This window comes from Stigmatopora nigra, chromosome 15, assembly GCF_051989575.1.
Source record: "Stigmatopora nigra isolate UIUO_SnigA chromosome 15, RoL_Snig_1.1, whole genome shotgun sequence".
NCBI classification, from domain to species: domain Eukaryota; kingdom Metazoa; phylum Chordata; class Actinopteri; order Syngnathiformes; family Syngnathidae; genus Stigmatopora; species Stigmatopora nigra.
This window is the reverse complement of record NC_135522.1, coordinates 3,489,406-3,507,278: the sequence shown is the minus strand read 5'-3', so window position 1 is coordinate 3,507,278 and position 17,873 is coordinate 3,489,406. Positions and strand designations below refer to the sequence as shown.

The following is a 17,873-nucleotide window of genomic DNA, read 5'->3' as shown; positions in this document are numbered from 1 at the left end:
TCATGTTTATCTGTAGCGTGGGGAATTCCATCTCATCTTTTGAACTGCTGAGATTGTGGGGGGTGCTGGAGCCTGTCCCAGCTGACTTTGGGCTTAGGGACATTATTTGACTAAAATTGCTAAAAAAATAGTTGAATGAAATCCATTTATTTTATCTAATGCTATCATATAGTACTACTATTTAATTAATGCAAAAGAACATAGAAAAGAAGTTTGCAATTGCATGTATTAATAAATTTATTGAAATTAATTCACAGATTAATTGTAATATCTTATTTTATGCTTACTTTGCATTATTTACAAATGATACATTTAGTGAATACATTTTAAATAAAGAAAATTAATATAACAAGACTGAAGTTGTGTATACTTCCTTTATATTAACTTCCCAGCCCTTTTGAAAAAAATAGTCGAGGTTAAATTCCAGAGACGGGGCAGCTCGGGACATGCCCCTGTCTTTTTTTGCGTCGGGAAGGGGGCGTCCTGTCGATATCGCGAGAGTTGATCAAGCCCCCCCGTTGGGCGAGAACACCGCGGGGCAGTGTGTGGAGTGGATGGGACCGAGTGGGTGTTCATGTTCGGCCTGATGTCATGAGGCGGAACGAGAGCCACGGCTAGCGGCGGGTGCTTGGCTTACTTCGCGCAATAACAACCACGGTGCCATTTGGCACCCCACCTTTCGGATCTTTAACGGCGTTTCGTGGACTCAAATACGGTCACTTCCCCTTGTCTCCCCTCCCCTCTACCGGTCCGAGAAAGAAGAACAAGGAGCGGGGTAGGAACGAGTGAGGCTGCCCTGCTAACCGAGCGGGACGCCACGGTGATGAGCACTCCACTTCCACCGTGATTTCGCTTCCCCCGCCCCCCAACAAAATAGCAACCGGAGACGACTTCGTTTCCCCCTTTTTTGGGCGTAAAATGCCCGGACATCCGAGGTCTGGACCACCGTACAGCTCCCGGAGCCCGAATATGGGATGTAGCTAGCCGCCTGCTAGTCACAGCTGCGCCCGATGCTCCCGGACGCATCCACGGGACGAGGCGAGCACTTTATCCGCCAGCTATCGTTTGCCGAGCGGGGCGTTTGAAATGTGATGCAACGGGGTCATAAAAAAGGGAGATAAAAACATTTAATGCCAAACATGCACCGTGGAAAGACAACAGCGGAGCTCCCGCTGAAGGGGGGCCGAGGTTAGACTGACGATAAGCCGGCCCAGCGTCTCTCCTCCCGGGGTCAGATTTTGGACAAGGACCGTTACGTTTGTCCTCTACTTTGAATTCCTGGCCCCATTCCCTCATCATCGCCGGGACTCTGGTCATTGACAGGTTCGTTGGATGAAGGAAAAAATATGGATAAACTGACTATTATTTCAGGGTGCCTGTTTCTGGCGGCGGATATCTTTGCCATCGCCAGCATTGCCAACCCGGATTGGATCAACACTGGAGAGTCAGCAGGTAAATAAATGGGCATGTATTTAGTACCAGAAATGAGTTTAAACTCTTATTTATTTGCTGTAATCATATGCAATTTGATGCCTCTTGAAGTAGTAGTTCTCAAGGCTTTTTTACCCGATCAATAATTGGACCTTCAGAGTGAATCATTACTATTTAGTTAACTAAATTGCACTGAGATCAGCAAGATTTTTTTTAACTGTTGTCATTACAGCTGCTCAGATTGACATCTCAAATAATGGATTGGACGCCTGTTGCTGTCAATGGCAGCCACAGAGTTTAACAAAAAAAGTCAGTTTAAATGTGTACAGAATAAAAACAACCCTAAAACAATTATTTTTAACAAAACAGCTCATCTAAAAACTGCCATTCAAAGTTTTATGTTTCAATTTAATTGACTGGTCACTTGACCAATCAATATATCATTCCAAATCAGTCTATCTTTACAACCTTATCATATATCTACTGACGTATGAGAATATTTACTAAATGACCTTCTTTATAATCATTAGTTTCTAAAAAATAAGTGTTTTTTTTGGTCTGACCCTGGTCATAAGAAGCTTGTCATTTTTCCCCGAAAAATGTATTCCAGTCAAAAATTAATACGTCAAAGCGCCTGTCCTGGAAACGTTAGTTTTGTTGATAGACAGCTGCGACTCTTTGTTCCCATTGCAGGATGACAGCTTAGTAAGTGGGTCAGGGAGGGTTCATCGTCAACAAACATGCTTTTTTTGCTACGCATTAGCGCCGTCGAATTAGCAATTTTGCACGTAATGAATTATAAGATGCGACTTAATGATGATAAATAAAACTCTGGCAGTCATGCTGTTATCATTTTTTTTGTCCCGCAGCCAAACTTGATGACAAAGCGGTGTTGTAACGCGGGTGTTGAGTAGTGACTAACTTCCTCTTGTGACGGACTGTCACAGATGTCACTTCCCTATCGCTACACGCCTTGTGTTTTGGATTTTTTTGCGTAAAAACAAGTGCAGGCATTTTTTTTGACCATTTTAACTCATTTAAAGTGATACACATCCCAATCCATTGCAGTTTTTCCTATGAAATCCAATGGCTAATGTTATGACATTTTTTGCAGTAGTTTTTTCCCTCTTACCAAAAATTTTAGTGAAAAAGTAAAACGTCCTTATGGATTTGAATCTTTTCTAGGCTCACTGAACTGAACTGAAGCGAAGAACGTGCAACGCCTTGATGCACACAACCTTTTCTGAACCTTTGCATACGGAAAGACAATTTTAGGATGGAAGCCTGGCATATGGTAGCATTTAATTCTGTTCTTTTTTAATCATTTATATCAGTTCAGTTGGAAAATTAACTTATTCAGAGCAATTATGTATATTTCAAGAGTTAGCAACTATTAAAATATACATTGTTCTCAATACTGGACTGACAAAACAATTACTAAGAAAAAAGCTATAAAAGTGTTTTAGTACTATTTAAAAAAATAGAATATTAAGGGATTTTTATTCAGTTAATGCGGCCCGCAAACCAACCCGAGTTAAGAAATAGCACAATATTTTCCATCAAATTATCCAGATTCACTGCTTATAATATATTTCAAAGATAAGAAAAGAACATTTGATCTAAACCAGATGTTATCTCATACCATTTTGAGAGATTCTTATCAGATCGTACCTGGCACGTTGTTAGCCTTAAGGTACCACGCCTAGTCGTTGCATCCAAATAATTCCATAATTTATTGTCAGAGTGGGATTTGGAGTGGATTTGAAAATATGTAAATCTAAAAAAAACTTCATAACACATAATACAGTAATCCCTCGAATATCACAGCTTCACTACATCGCTATTTTTTTTCTGGGGGATTTTTTTGTCAATTAAATTCTTATAAATTCCTAAAAATATGAAAATCCATGCTGAAACTTGCAAGCAGAAGCCACTCCCATGTTCTCCCCTTGAAGTAAAAAAATAATTCAAATAACGGGTTAGCAAACTTTGCTGTTTTTTGTTTATCGCGGCCATGTCTGCTCCACATGAAATGTGTTAATTGAGGGATTACTGCACCTCACAAAAAACAGCCATCATGAGATAGTTTAACCAAAAAGATCAGTGGAATCTTCACATCAGCGTGATCTCCTCAGGCAATAACACTTGAGACCCATTTCCCGTGCAGAGCCATTGTTGCCGCAGCCCACCGACAGAATGTGTGATTGTTGGCAGCTCTGCTTGACGACTGCCCTCCATATTCTTCCCTTAAAGTGGATAACGTCCCGCTCTAGAGCTCAATAACCTCTGAATCATTCTCATACACTTGCTCGTCTTCACGCCCATCTGAAAACTGCTAAAAACGTATCCAAGCATAGTCACACTTGTTTAGAAGTTATTTCCCAGAGACGGATTAGTATAACACGTAGCGTAGTAGTAGTACATATCATGCTGTTTTGTTTTTATTTGGATTTTTTATGAATGGTAGTTTCATTTCTTCATATTGAAGTGAAAGTTGTTGCTAATTCACAATGTAAACATCAAAAATGACTCATGTAAAAATGGATGGAAAAAAAGCTTTAAAAATAGTAAAAAAATAGATTTTTTTTAAATTAAGAGACTAATTGGTGCTAAAATTATCGAGTGAACTAGAAATTGGAATGCAGAAGAATGTGGGATGATCTAAAATAGTTTGGATATGGATAGTTTGAAATGATATAGTATGAAGTTAGATTATTTAAATAAAGTTGCGTACAGATTGAACTGATAAACTTTAAAGCTGAAAGATGACTGTTGTGTAATAAATGAGTTTTTCTTCCATTGGGAATAGAATCAAATTGATTTTTAAGGAATCCTAGAATATGAATGAAGGCTTTTTTTTACTGTAAAAATTGCAATACATTTTTTGGAGTGAAAGGTTGAATGAGTTTTAATAGTGTAGAATTAGACTATGTGACATAAGGTATGATTTGCATTAATATTGCATCAAGTCAGCTAATGTTGAATGAAGTGGAAAAATAATAGCTTATGTGAAATCATTTCAATAGTGTTAAATCTACCATGAAAATCAAAGTATATATATTTTTTCAATTGTGAGGAACTGCCATTTTTTTTTAAAGAAGAAAAATACCATGTAAAGGAATTTGAAACGATTGAGAATCATGTGGGAGAAACGAGTTGAATATTAATAGACTATGAAGGACAAACTGTACATGCTTTCAGTATATTCACACAATTAAAGTCTGTCTTATTCTCAATGGACAAAGTACCCCGATGTCACGAAATAGAAGCAAAGCACATATTTGCTGCCATTTTGGCTCTAGCAAATCCATTTGTGTGTTCTTCCAAATACATCTGAAGAAGAAAAAAACTAAAATGTGCTTCATTTTTAGTGAGCGCTGTTAAATTCCCCCTACGAGAAGCGAGGAAACAGCTGCCGGCTGCCGTCCTTTCTACACCAAAAACATGGTTGAGTCATTCTTTCAAAGTTTACAAACAGCAGTGCCCTCAATGCCCTGCTAATGATGGCATCGCCATGTTGGGGATAAGTGGTTAGCGTTGTCATTTCCTCTCATTTGCGCCGACGCATGGCGAGAAACTCGTTGTTATCCGAGCGAGTTAATTACGGGGCAGCGGGGGCACAATAGGGGGTGCGAGAGTTAGCAGCCCTTATCTTTGAAAATTGTCTGTAAACGATCGACGGGGAAGCGGTGGCTGCTAGCTAATGGGTGTGCGTTTTGGCAATTGCAGGTTGTAATGAGCGTGAGATGGAGGCCATGCAACATTGCCTTTATATCAGCCAATGAGATTTGGGCTAATGTTTTTTTGGGGCTTTTTAATTGGGTGTGTTTATTTTGTGGATATTTGCGAAGACAGGTTATGAGAGACGTCCAATCTGTTTTAATTGGGAATGTTGTCTATCAAAAAAAAAAATCTAGTTTTGGTTTTTGTGGGTCATAATTTTTTTGTAGTTTATTAGCTTTTAATGAGGATTTTTTTCCCCTTCAAAATAAAATGGAGTGAAATATGAGTAACAATTAGAGTCTACTTTTTATGATGTGTAGTATTTACTTCATATATGCATTAACATTTAATTTTGCTGTAGTTTTTAACGTTTTTGATAGATTTTTTTATATATCTTAGTCAAAATTTAATATAAAAATAAAGTTAAAAGGACAATCACCATAATAATTCTGACTGAACAATATCCTATCTCATTTTCTGAACTTCTTTATCCTCATTAGGGTCGCAGGGGGTGCTGGGGCCTAGCAATATACTTGTAAATATGTATGTATATATATTTGTGTGTATAAATGATGTTATTTATGTTTTTTTTGCTAGATGGCCTTACCAAAACTGTACAATCCCAAAGTCACCATGAATAACTCATTGTCCAGTTAAAATGTCTTAAATGCCCTTTTTTTTTAGCCACGACAATGTTTTAACCACTACACAAACTCCTTGTTAGCCTTTACATCATCTGTGTTAGCATATAGCGTGCCACGCATTTGCCCTCCGGTTAGTAGACATTCCATTGAGTGCCAGTGAATCAGCATGATCCCCAAAGATTCTGCGGAAATGCTTGTAAAGCGCTGCCATTAAGACCTTTATTCCCCTATTTATCTTCTCTTACCCTTCCTCAACATTGCCGGGGTTACTTTATAATAGGACGGGAGACTCTGGAAATAGTCTATAAGTCATTTTTTGACCTCCGTTTTCTTCCCCAGTTATTTTCAGAAGGGAAAAACTACCCTCTGCCACCATATTTTGCTGAAATTGAACATCACTATCAAAGAGGTTGTTTTTTTGTTCTTGCAGTTATAAGCAGAGCTATCACTACGTTGTATACAAAGAGCAGGATTTCCTCTTTAGTAGCAAAACTCACCACACCCGTAGGTTGACAATGTTTCCTTCCAAAATGGGCGTCCACTGATTTTTGATTTTTTTTCTTCCCGGAAACAGAGCAGTACCCGGTTATTTGTCTACGTCTGGTAATTACGTGTGACGGCTAACTTACTGATTGAAAGCACCAGCAGGCATCAAGTGCACTGCACTAATCTGCTTTTGCTTAGTCAGGTCGAAATTCCCCTTGAGGCACAGCCTAATTGAATTGCGCCATCTAGAGTGGCCGCAGTAGTGCCAGTGAGGCATGTCGCCGCTCTGACTGATGCTGACACTTTACCGTACTGCCGCTCTTTATCATTACTCTACCCGAGGCCAAACATTTTGCTCCCTATATGGTTATATCCGTATACGTTTGACGTCAAGGTTTGTGCTAAGTGCCTTTGAATGGAAGGCAATTTCCATTCTTAGCGCGATTATTGATTCATTATTATTACATTATTATCTACTTACGAAATTAATTGCTTCCAATACTCATTTAGTAACTTTTCGTAAGTAGTGGTGTACTTTATATGTAAATTCCACACACTAAACCCTTTAAAATTGGTCAAAGCCAAAATGAGCGATGATGAGATGCAGGAAAACACAGAGCTGACCCAGTAATATAGTTTTTATTTTTTTTATTCCTGGTAAATATATGTGTGGAAAGCTTACCTTATTAAAATGTCCTTAACCCACTGCCCCACTTGAAGACATGTTTTTCTTTTAAAATTCAAGCCCGAACATCTCTTCTCTTGGCAGGTGCCCTCACGGTCGGTCTAGTCCGGCAATGCCAGACCATCCACGGACGAGACCGGACGTGTATCCCTCCACGGCTTCCACCCGAGTGGGTCACCACACTCTTCTTCATCATCTTGGGCATCATTTCGTTGACCGTCACTTGCGGACTCCTCGTGGCATCGCATTGGCGCCGAGAAGCTACCAAATACGCTCGTTGGATCGCCTTCACTGGCAGTAAGTGAATCCACCTCAACACATCTAAAATTAAAATAAATCATATTTTTTTAGGCTTTTCATAGTCTTCCATATGAAAAAAAAATTCAGTTTTTTTATTAGATTTAAACCAGTTGAGCCAGAAAACGTTTTTTTTCCCCTCAATTTCTCTGTCAGTGACTGTGTTCTGCTTTTGTTTTGAACATTAGCCGTCTTTGTTGCCTTTTCTACACAATTTTAAAAGAGATGAACTTCTCCATAGCAATCTTTGACAAAGCCGCATTCATAAATCTGCTCGGGAGTTGAACGGTCGCTCCTTTGAGAGAATAGTCAACCACCAGCAGGCTTCTTTCTACACATTGCCCCGGCCGGCCTAGCCTCGTATGCAAATGTTGCATTGTTTGGCTGGCAGATGTGTTTTGTTATGCTGATTTTTGTGTTGAACTGTTTTGATAGCAAGGCTCCCTACTGTGTCTTATACTAGTCGAACATATGCATATCAGGCTTTAAAAAAAGCAAAGATTTTCTTTTGGTAGATTTTAATTGTTTACATTTTCAACTACTATATTTTCTCAGATATTAGCCGTACTCGCGTATAAGCCGTACTCTTAAAATTGCCTTAAAGTCATTGACTTTTGCAAATTTTCTTGTTTAAGATGCTCTGTGATTGACAATTTTCATGGTTCCATATGCATGGTTTTAATAGGGAGTACAAATGTGTTCATTTGAAGGGAAAATCTTAAGAAAAATCAACAAATGGGCTATTTCTGAGATACTGAATGAATCGAAATATAGTCTTTTCCATGTTCCAAAATTTGAGAGGATTTACTCCATGTAAAAATGGCAAATTACAATTAAAGAAAACCAATCCATTCACTTCCCTGATTAAATGAATTGGACATTTGGACAATATTTTAATAAATATTCACTTTCACATCTTCATGTTTTAAAGAACGCTGCCCAGTCCGTAATCCGTCATTTACCAATTACACTAAAAGGAAAATGGTTGCCATGGCGATTGCGAAAAAAAATTGCCTCCTGCGATGCCACCGGTGGTCAACAGAGACACAAGGAGTATTAATAGCTTACGACAGTTGTTTCCTCGCGGCGTCAAAGCGTGAAAATCAGACGTGGTTTTTAGCGAGGAGAACAAAATTGGTGCAGTATATATATCTATGCTGGCGGGGGGGACAAAAAGTACAAAGGTAGTGTTGTTCGGGCAATATTCTATTTTGGGATTCACAGGGATGAGGAGGCAGATCTGTTTTTTTGTTTGTCCTTTCAAGGTTGTTGATGATGAGCGGCACATTTTATAGACTGAAGAAGGGCAGTAGAGATTCAATTGCAGTCCTTACAACAACAGCAAAAATCTTACTATGCCCGAAAGCAGACAAAATAATAACTGCAAATGAGTCTCTATGCAACTAAGATAGCCTAATGTAATATATAACATGACACTGGCTAATTAGTGGAATTTGAGAGCAACTGAGGGAAACCACAAGGGACCCCTTAATCTCTGCACCGGTTCCTCCAATTAAATCAGAAGCAAATGGTCCAAGTCACTAGAAGGTAAATGTGTCGGGTCCATGGCATTGTCTTTAAAAGGAATGAAAACAAAGAGAAATGGGGGGAGGAAAATGGCAAACTGTGACATTCTCTTTTAATATCATGCCATCTATCATAGACTTTGAACTTGAATTTTAATTTTGCAATTGTCTTGCTTTCATTCAACTTTCAGAAGGGTTTCATGCTTCATCCGTCAGCGGAATCCTTTTGGGAACAGTATCTGATTGAAGGAATGCTAAAATGGGGTTGGGTTATTTTTAGAACAATGGCAATAGAACTGCACAAAAGCGATAAAGTCAGTGATTGGCCAAATGGGCTAAGCCGGTAGTGCGTCACTCACTTTAATATCAAGACTGTGTAGTTAACGATAAGCTTACCGTTCGTTCTACTGTGTTTTTTTGTGTAAATCCAGTTAAGGACATTAATAGTGTTTGTAATTTGGTTTCATTCTGTAGTTAATGTTTACTAAGTACTGTGCTGGGTGACGATAGACAGTGAGTTAATAAACACTCCATTCAGAAGGCTTAATTTTCTTATATTTACTGAAGTGTATTGTCCCGTACAGAAATTTGGTAATTGAAACAAAACAACAAATATTTACTATATTAAATTTAATCCATTTAATTTATTCAATTGGACAATTTACTAATACCATTTTGACATAGCGTTCAGTTTACTTTTACACAGTTATGTTCAATTTATTTGAAGTAATATTAAATCTCTATATTTAGGATTCATATTCAAACTGTTGAATACATTTTTCGGAATTTTTTTTAGCCCTTCGCCAATATGGTTAGATTAGATTAGATTATTCATCCCGTATTTGGGAAATTTTATTGTCACAGAAGTGGGTGAGAATACAGACACAGCAAAAGACATTTTAGACATAAATAGATGGGTAATAATTAATTAAATAAATAAATACACAAGTCAATATATAAATAACTAAATAAATAAATATCTAAATATATACATAATAAAGAAATACAATAAAATAATAAAATAATTACATTAATTAATTAAATAAAAATAAATATATACCTGTAATAATGCTTGTCTTACTTAATGTGACTTTACAAACTCCTAAAATGTGTGTTACTGGTAAATCTTATAAGGGGTGGCAAAACAGGTGATTAAAGGGGGGGGCAGAGGGTAGCCAGTCTGCCTAGTTGAGTGGTTGAACTGGGCTCTCGGCCACCAGTTTCTGAATGAAAAGCTTTGTGTGATCTACACAGACTGTTTCAGTGCAAACACGGGTTTCTTTTGGGTGTGACTGGTGGGAGTAGGGTGACACTACTATTACAAACAATCAAGACTAAATGCTATTTGCCATTTATCTATATTTTTTGGGGAGCGTTTTGATCAAAATTCATGTTTTTGCTACATTTTTTTTCAATCTTAAACATCACTAATGCGTCATTTTTCCACTTTAGATCGTAAGATTCCCCGCTGTGGGCTGGCATATTTTCCCCGTCAATGTTGCTCTTACTATTTTAAGCTACGTCTTACCTGGAATAAATAAACGTAACTGAGCCGTCCCCCTTTTGAAAGCTTTAAATGTGATTACTCCTTTTCATCTTTTCAGCTTTCCGAGGAATTTAAAGCTGTTATACAGCTAGAAGTGGTTTATAGAGCTTATTATTCAGCAACTGCGGGGCCAACGTTTATTGTGGGAATTCAGCTGGAGGATAGAAGGGATTATTTGGGCTTGATCCAAAACATCTAAATTTGATGGTTAAGGACGATGCTGTTTTCAATTACTTTGCGTAATAGTATAAAAAAGGATATCAATTTTCATGATAATGTCTCCTCTTGTAAAAAAATACAAAACACAACGTCTGTCTTCTTACAAAAAGACACAAACAAAAAATTGTTGTAATTCAGTGCAATGGCAAAGAACAGGGATGTTTTTTTTACATGTATTTTGCCATTTTGCTTCAAAACACATTACTGCACACTGTAAAAAGTGTGTTAAAATATGTAAACATCCTTTCAAAAGAATGTTTTAACCTGACGCGGGCACATAATAAACCCATTTTTTACATGTATTTTGCCATTTTGCTTCCAATCACATTACAGCACACTGTAAAAAGTGTGTTTAAATATGTAAACTTCCTTTCAAAAGAATGTTGTAATTCAGTGCAATGGCAAAGAGCAGGGACCTTTTTTTTACATGTATTTTGCCATTTTGCTTCCAAACACATTACAGGACACTGTAAAAAGTAGGTTAAAATATATATACTTCCTTCCAAAAGAATGTTGTAACCTGATACAGATGCAGAATAAATCTGGTGTCCCGCCAGGCTTATAAACCACTGTAAGAAACCCAACATTTATTGATTTTTTTTTCCCCCTCTCTTCTCTCTCCATCAGTGATCCTGTTCTGCATGGCGGCCCTCATCTTCCCCATTGGCTTTTACATCAACGAGGTGGGAGGCCAACCATACAAGCTCCCCAACAACACCGTGGTAGGCTCCTCCTACGTACTCTTCGTCCTTTCCATCTTCTTCACGATAGTGGGACTGCTTTTTGCCGGCAAAGTCTGCCTCCCTGGCTGAAGTCGGAAGCGTACCCGCCTCGAGACAATAACAAAATAGTTGGGATTTACAGGATGAGCATTTGAAGACGAGGGACTTTAAACCGGGACCCGGTCTAGTGTTGAACTACTTAAAGATGGCTGCCACGTCGACAGGTTCTATTTCAAATATGGCCCTCTGTGCGGTTTTGCCAGCGGGAAAGGTGCCACTCGCTGTCATGGCAACCGGTAGAACACGTCGTTGTGGAGGACCACCGGAGCCCTTGACTCCGCCCACGTCACTTGGCCCGGGCACGCGTCCACACCGTCACTGATGTACCCCCGATTTCTATTTTTGGGGGGCTCTTTGGTATTTCAGTGTTCTACTTTTTGGGGGGGATTTTCTGTTGTCGTACATTTGTGTTTGCCTTTCCACAGAAGTATTTGGAGCGTGAATGAGGACACCCTCATTCTGGCTGTTGACCCGGGTCGCCCTTTGTGTCACATGACCCTCCATGAGGAAGGTGGGTGGGGGACGAGCTGAAGAGGTGAGGGCGCGCACCACACGGGAGAATGCCACCGAAGGTTTTTGCTGCATTGGATAAAATGGCAGACACCTGAGATGAATGACAATTATTAACAAAAAAAAATTCTTTATTCCGTCAAAGCTATACAAATCAATGGTACGTTGAGTTGTTGACTTATTACCAAAATATTTCAAGTCCCACTAATATATAATGTATCATTTCAGATTTTTTTTATGCCTTATTTATAATCAGTTGAGATGCAGGACTTGAGTGTAGACAGTTTTTTTTCCCAAATTTTAATTGAATTAGGAGTCATTTAAAAAAAAAAAAAAATTTGGACACAACTGTAAATAATGAGAACATTTGGACATCAATAGTAGTTACATAGATCCATAAAATTTATATGATATGTATATGTATATATGTGTATGTATATGTATATGTATATATGTGTATATATATGTATATGTATATATGTATATATATATATATATGTATATGTATATGTGTATATATATGTATATGTATATATGTGTATATATATGTATATGTATATATGTGTATATATATGTATATGTATATATGTGTATATGTATATGTATATATATGTATATGTATATGTATATGTGTATATGTATATGTGTATATGTATATGTATATATGTGTATATGTATATGTGTATATGTATATGTATATATGTGTATATGTATATATATGTATATGTGTATATGTATATATATGTATATGTATATATTTGTATATATATGTATATGTGTATATGTATGTATGTATAGATATGTATATATATGCATATTTATATGTATATTTATATATATATATATATATATATATATATATATATATATATATATATATATATATATATATATATATATATATATATATATATATATATATATATATATATATATATATATATATATATATATATATATATATATATATATATATATATATATATATATATATATATATATATATATATATATATATATATATATATATATATATATATATATATATATATATATATATATATATATATATATATATATATATATATATATATATATATATATATATATATATATGAAAATACATTACAAGTAACATTTAGTTTTTTCCTTTTATTTCAACTATATTAAGATACATAAAATTCATGCTAATTTCCTGACGCACTTCTCGTCTATTCCTCAATGCTTTTGCTTGTATACAAAGCCAAGTCACAAAGACACACAAACCAAGGCACTCATTCCGTTAAATATAGCGCAAGGATATTGACTCCTTTTGACAACAACAACAACAAAAAAAACCCTGCCGTTGCATAAGGTGAGAATGTGAATGTTGACAGTCGGTGGTATTCTCCTGGAAGGTCAGCGCAGTGAGCGAGGAGCAGTTTTTTGCTCCTCTTTTGATATGATGACGAAGGCACTGGGACTGCTGGTCCGGTCCGTTAATGGGGCTGCGCCTCACTGTGCTGCTTTTTTGGAGATTTGTCAATGCAACACACACAAACACACACAAAAAAAAACACACATGTGTATGTGTGTACTTGTGTGATAACATTACCAAATCTCAATCACCGAGTCTTAAGAGTTTTGTATTGATTTCCCTTCATTTGTTTTCTTCTTCTGTTGGTTCAGTATTGTGCCATGGCCTGTTTTTCTTTCATTATGTACAGACACAAGACAGGTTTCTCTTGTATTAGGAAGGACTGTACATTCAACAGTAATAGCTTAAAAAAGGAATAGTTGCACAACAAACATGTTTAAAAAAAAAAGAAGAAGAAAAATGTAGGAAAAAAATAATAAGGAAAAAGAGAACTTCTTACCTCATTGTATTATTTTGAAGTGATGGCAAAGCGTGCCCTTTTTAATTTGTTTTTTTTTTTGCCTCAATTGGAAGTTTTCACATAAAGCCTATGGTCATAGGACATTATTTATCACTGAATAAAATCAGGAAACTGATTGTGTGTCACTGACAAATTGTGTGACTCTTTTTTTGACTAAAAAAAGAAAGTTTCACATGTACAATGTCACTTATTATCAGAAAAATCACATTTGGTGGAAAAGTCATTCAAAATACAATGTTTTTTTTCCTCTAATTTGTCCTTATTCAAAGTGTATCTCAAAATACTACAGTAAAATATATTTAACTAAGATTCCCACTTAACCACAGTTCTAAAAAGTGACAGTATCAGCCAATGAGAAAATTCTACCATATATTTGTATGCTATTTGGGGCTTTTCCCAGGCAGTTCTCCTCCTCCCTCTTATATGCACATATGGTGACGATAATGCTATTTGTCAGGAAGCCTCAGAGAAGGCTTGACCAGTTGGGCCTGACGAGGCTTCCTGATAGTCTCCCTAATGTGACGTATCGCCACTGACAGATTCCAAAACAGTCTCAGGCATTCAGATGGAATCCGAAAATATACACAAATCGGCTATTAAAATGCATTCTAATAATCTAAGAAGGAATTCAATTCCCATTTTAAACATTACTCAAGTCTTTAATTCACTTGAGTGGTTTTTATTGCTCACTATTAAAGATTTCTGTGCAATGTGAATTAAATGTTAACATATTTGTACTTCAATCAAAACAGATTGCTATGATTCCATTCCTCGTGCTTCCAGATTTGACCTCTTGGCGGCAGTAGGTAGTCTTAATACTGCCAAGCGGAAACAAAGAAGAATACTGTAAAAGTTTTTCCTCGCCAAAATGTAAGTAAAAAATACTGTAATATAATTAATTGTTGGTTTTTTATTGGGTATTATGAGAACTGTTTTTTTAAAATTGGAGCTTTAAAAATTCTAAAAATGGCAACTAAATATGATTTTTATCATCGTCTTTTTGCATTGTTAGCATTAAGCTACGCAAACATTTTCTTATCTTTATCGTAAACTTATCGATTTATGGATAAAAACAATTTAAAATGTTGCTTTTTTAATTATTGTTCTCTATTTGCCAAATATTTGCTTGCAAGTCAAAGCAAAATCCAGTATGGCGGTCACTTGTATCTCAAGGCAAAACTGTACACAGTATTCTATCGACAAAATATTCAAATTTGTCTGGCTTTTCAGGCCATAATGGCAGTCCACCACCACGGCTAAGACGACGGCGTGACATCCTACGTCCGTTCTTTTCATAAAGGTGAGCTGAAGATCGTTTCTAAGACATCATTGCTCGACACCCACAAGAGCGTTGACAGTTTGATGGCAAGCGTCGCGTGTCTGAGTACTTTTTGTCTACTTCCCGCATGACACATCTGTCATTTACAGCAGGGAAGGAGAGGGAGAGGGAAATGAATGACACCCAGAGGTTGCGTCATGTTCTGACTCATCGTTTATTGTCTCTTTTGGTTGGTTTTACACAACCACATTGAGATTTAAGTGTTTTGACATCAATTTAAGTCACATTTTAGCCCTTAAGTCAAAAGTCATAGACCCAACTTTAACTTTTGTTTTTTTTTTAAAGCAAAACCTTTTATATTTAGATAAAGTATTGTAGTATTCGACCTTCAGATTTGAGGTTTATTTTGAAATCTGAGATTTATATTGCAATTGAAACTGCATTTAGATTTAACCATGATTTATACTACATTATACCTATAAAATACTAAAAATAAAACTGATCTGGTAGTAAAAGTTCAATTAAATAATCATAATAACAGACAAAAATAGGCATTTTTTTCATAATTAGGTCTCAAATTGATAAAAATAATAATAAAAACATTAAAATGAATCTTCAGAGATTAGGTTTAATTCATATTTCAAATTGTTATTTAGATAGAACATTTTTATTTGACTTTTTGACTTTAACATTAAGATTTGAAAATGATATTTAATCGATATAAATTGCATTTTGGAATTTAAAATTAGAATTAATCTTCAACTAATACTATAACATTTTCCATCTATTATAATTGATAAATATCCGCAAAAGTAAAGTAGGTCAAAACTGCACCATTTCTCTAAACATGATTTGAAGCTAAATCTGCAAAAAAACAACAACAACACTGCTGTTGTTTTCCTATAAATCAAACAGCGCCCTATATATACTTCCACTTACCTCAATACATTTAAAAAATATCCCCTTTTAACAAGACCCACCAAATGCTTATCATGCAAGTCGAATCTTCTGTTGCATTTTCTTCTTGTGCAACTCGAGCATCCTCACAGCTATTGATTTTTGCAGGTGATGAATATTGAAAGCCTGGGCTCACATTCTCCAACGTTTTGCCTTATTCATTCATTTTCCATCCTGCTAATCCCCACAAAGGTGGCGCTACTCTGTTACAGAATATTAAAAATCCCTCTCTGGTTGATGCAATCTCCTACCTCAAGCATAGTTACACATCTTTTTATATTACTTGTCTTGCAACGTGTCCCATTTAGTGCTGCTATGCCTCGTCATTCCTTCGCATACTGGCTCTCAATGTCTTAGCTAATTGATTTAGCTGGAAATCCTCTTCAGAGTGCAGAAACGCAAGCCCCCGTCTTGACTTAAATGAGCATGAAATGAAAGGACTAATCCATTTTAATTAGTCATATGCACCTAAAATACACCATGCGGCACATTCCTTCTATTTTTGTCTATTTTTGTTGAAAGCAGTTAATAGAGAAAAATAAGCATTTTACCTTTTCGGAGGTGAACTTTTATTGGAATAAAAACAGAATTTGAATAAATAACGACAAAAGTTATGACAGAAATCACCATTTTTGGGGCTGCTTTGCTTCTCCAGGACCTGTAGCGCGAATATTTGTTAATGTTGACTGAAATGAGCATGAAATGAAATGACTAATCCACTTTAATTAGTCATATGCACCTAGAATACACATTCCTTCCATTTTTGTTTAATTAAAACCAGTTAATATGGAAGAAAAAGCATTTTACCTTTTAGTAGGTGAACTTTTATTGGTATAAAAATAGCATTTGAACAATAACAACAAAAGGTATGACAGAAATCAGCATTCTGGGGCTGCTATGCTTCTCCATAACCTGCAGCGCCAATATTTTTGTTCATTTTATTAGGTTTTCTCGTCTACTTTTTGATAAATTTAACGTTAACTAATGTAAGGTAGCAACCAAACATTTGTATTCCACCCATGTGCCTGACTTAGTCATTCACACCGTGTTGAAATAGGTTTCACACAGAGCAGTGCCCCCCTTTTTGTTTTTGACAGCTTTTCGTGACACTATATTTGTCACAATTTTTCCCCCAGGCTATCCTCTGCTGTCACTTTTTCTCAACATCATCGAGAATCCACACTGAATGCCACTTTTAAGAACACAAATCTACTTCCACCTTTGACATTTTTTTGCAAATTTGAGTTCATGCATCTTGCAAAACAAAACCCTTCAATCAAGGACCATCTCTTACTTCATTTTAACGGCCATTGTTGTTATATGGCGCCCCCTGCAACTAAAAATGACACATTGTAGGGCAATGGTCGAGAACCTTTTTGACAGAGAGAGCCATAAACAATTCATATTTTCAATTGTTATTCATTAAGAGCCATACTCAGAATTTACTAGAAGTAAAAATACATAAAAACCTGTGCATTTTTAGTCATTTCACTGCCTTTAAAGTAGAAAAAGTCCCAAAATTATATTGTCAAAATTATTAGAATTTTGCAGAAAGGTTTAATTAAAAACTGGAAAATTAAAGTGATTCTAGACATAGTGTCCAAATTTCAGCTCACAGTTTAACGGAAAGCCATAATCACCCATCCAAAAAGCCACATGTGGCTCCCGAGCCATAGGCTACCCCTGTTTTTGAGTATTAACTTAAAAAAAATTGAAGAATTTTATTTTCTACATTCAGACATGGAGTTTGAGACCCAGCATGTCCCCTAGAGGATTTTTTACTCCATCTTTGCTTGCTTGGCGGGTTGTACAAGGTTACCATCAACCCTTCTCCCCCCCCCTCTGATTGACTGATGAGTGTGGCAGACATCATTTATTGAGTGTCATTCACTCAAACACGCCCCTACCATC

The 17,873-nt window shown here is 36.3% G+C and overlaps 1 protein-coding gene across 1 annotated transcript; it reads left to right on the top strand.

Annotated features, from left to right (window-relative positions):
• Positions 1 to 515: 515 nt before the first annotated feature.
• On the top strand, positions 516 to 12,240 carry mosmoa (modulator of smoothened a). Its single transcript, XM_077735424.1, has 3 exons — positions 516 to 1,452; positions 7,054 to 7,266; positions 11,185 to 12,240. The coding sequence occupies exons 1-3, from the start codon at positions 1,347 to 1,349 to the stop codon at positions 11,367 to 11,369; spliced, it is 504 nt and encodes a 167-aa protein (XP_077591550.1). The 5' UTR covers positions 516 to 1,346; the 3' UTR covers positions 11,370 to 12,240.
• The last annotated feature ends 5,633 nt before the right edge of the window (positions 12,241 to 17,873 follow it).

Excerpts from the sequence above, each read along its gene's own strand:
- mosmoa (XM_077735424.1), top strand. The coding sequence starts at position 1,347 with ATGGATAAACTGACTATTATTTCAGGGTGCCTGTTTCTGGCGGCGGAT. Across the intron at positions 1,453-7,053 it reads CAACACTGGAGAGTCAGCAG|GTGCCCTCACGGTCGGTCTA; the intron begins GTAAATAAATGG and ends TTCTCTTGGCAG. Across the intron at positions 7,267-11,184 it reads TTGGATCGCCTTCACTGGCA|TGATCCTGTTCTGCATGGCG; the intron begins GTAAGTGAATCC and ends TCTCTCCATCAG.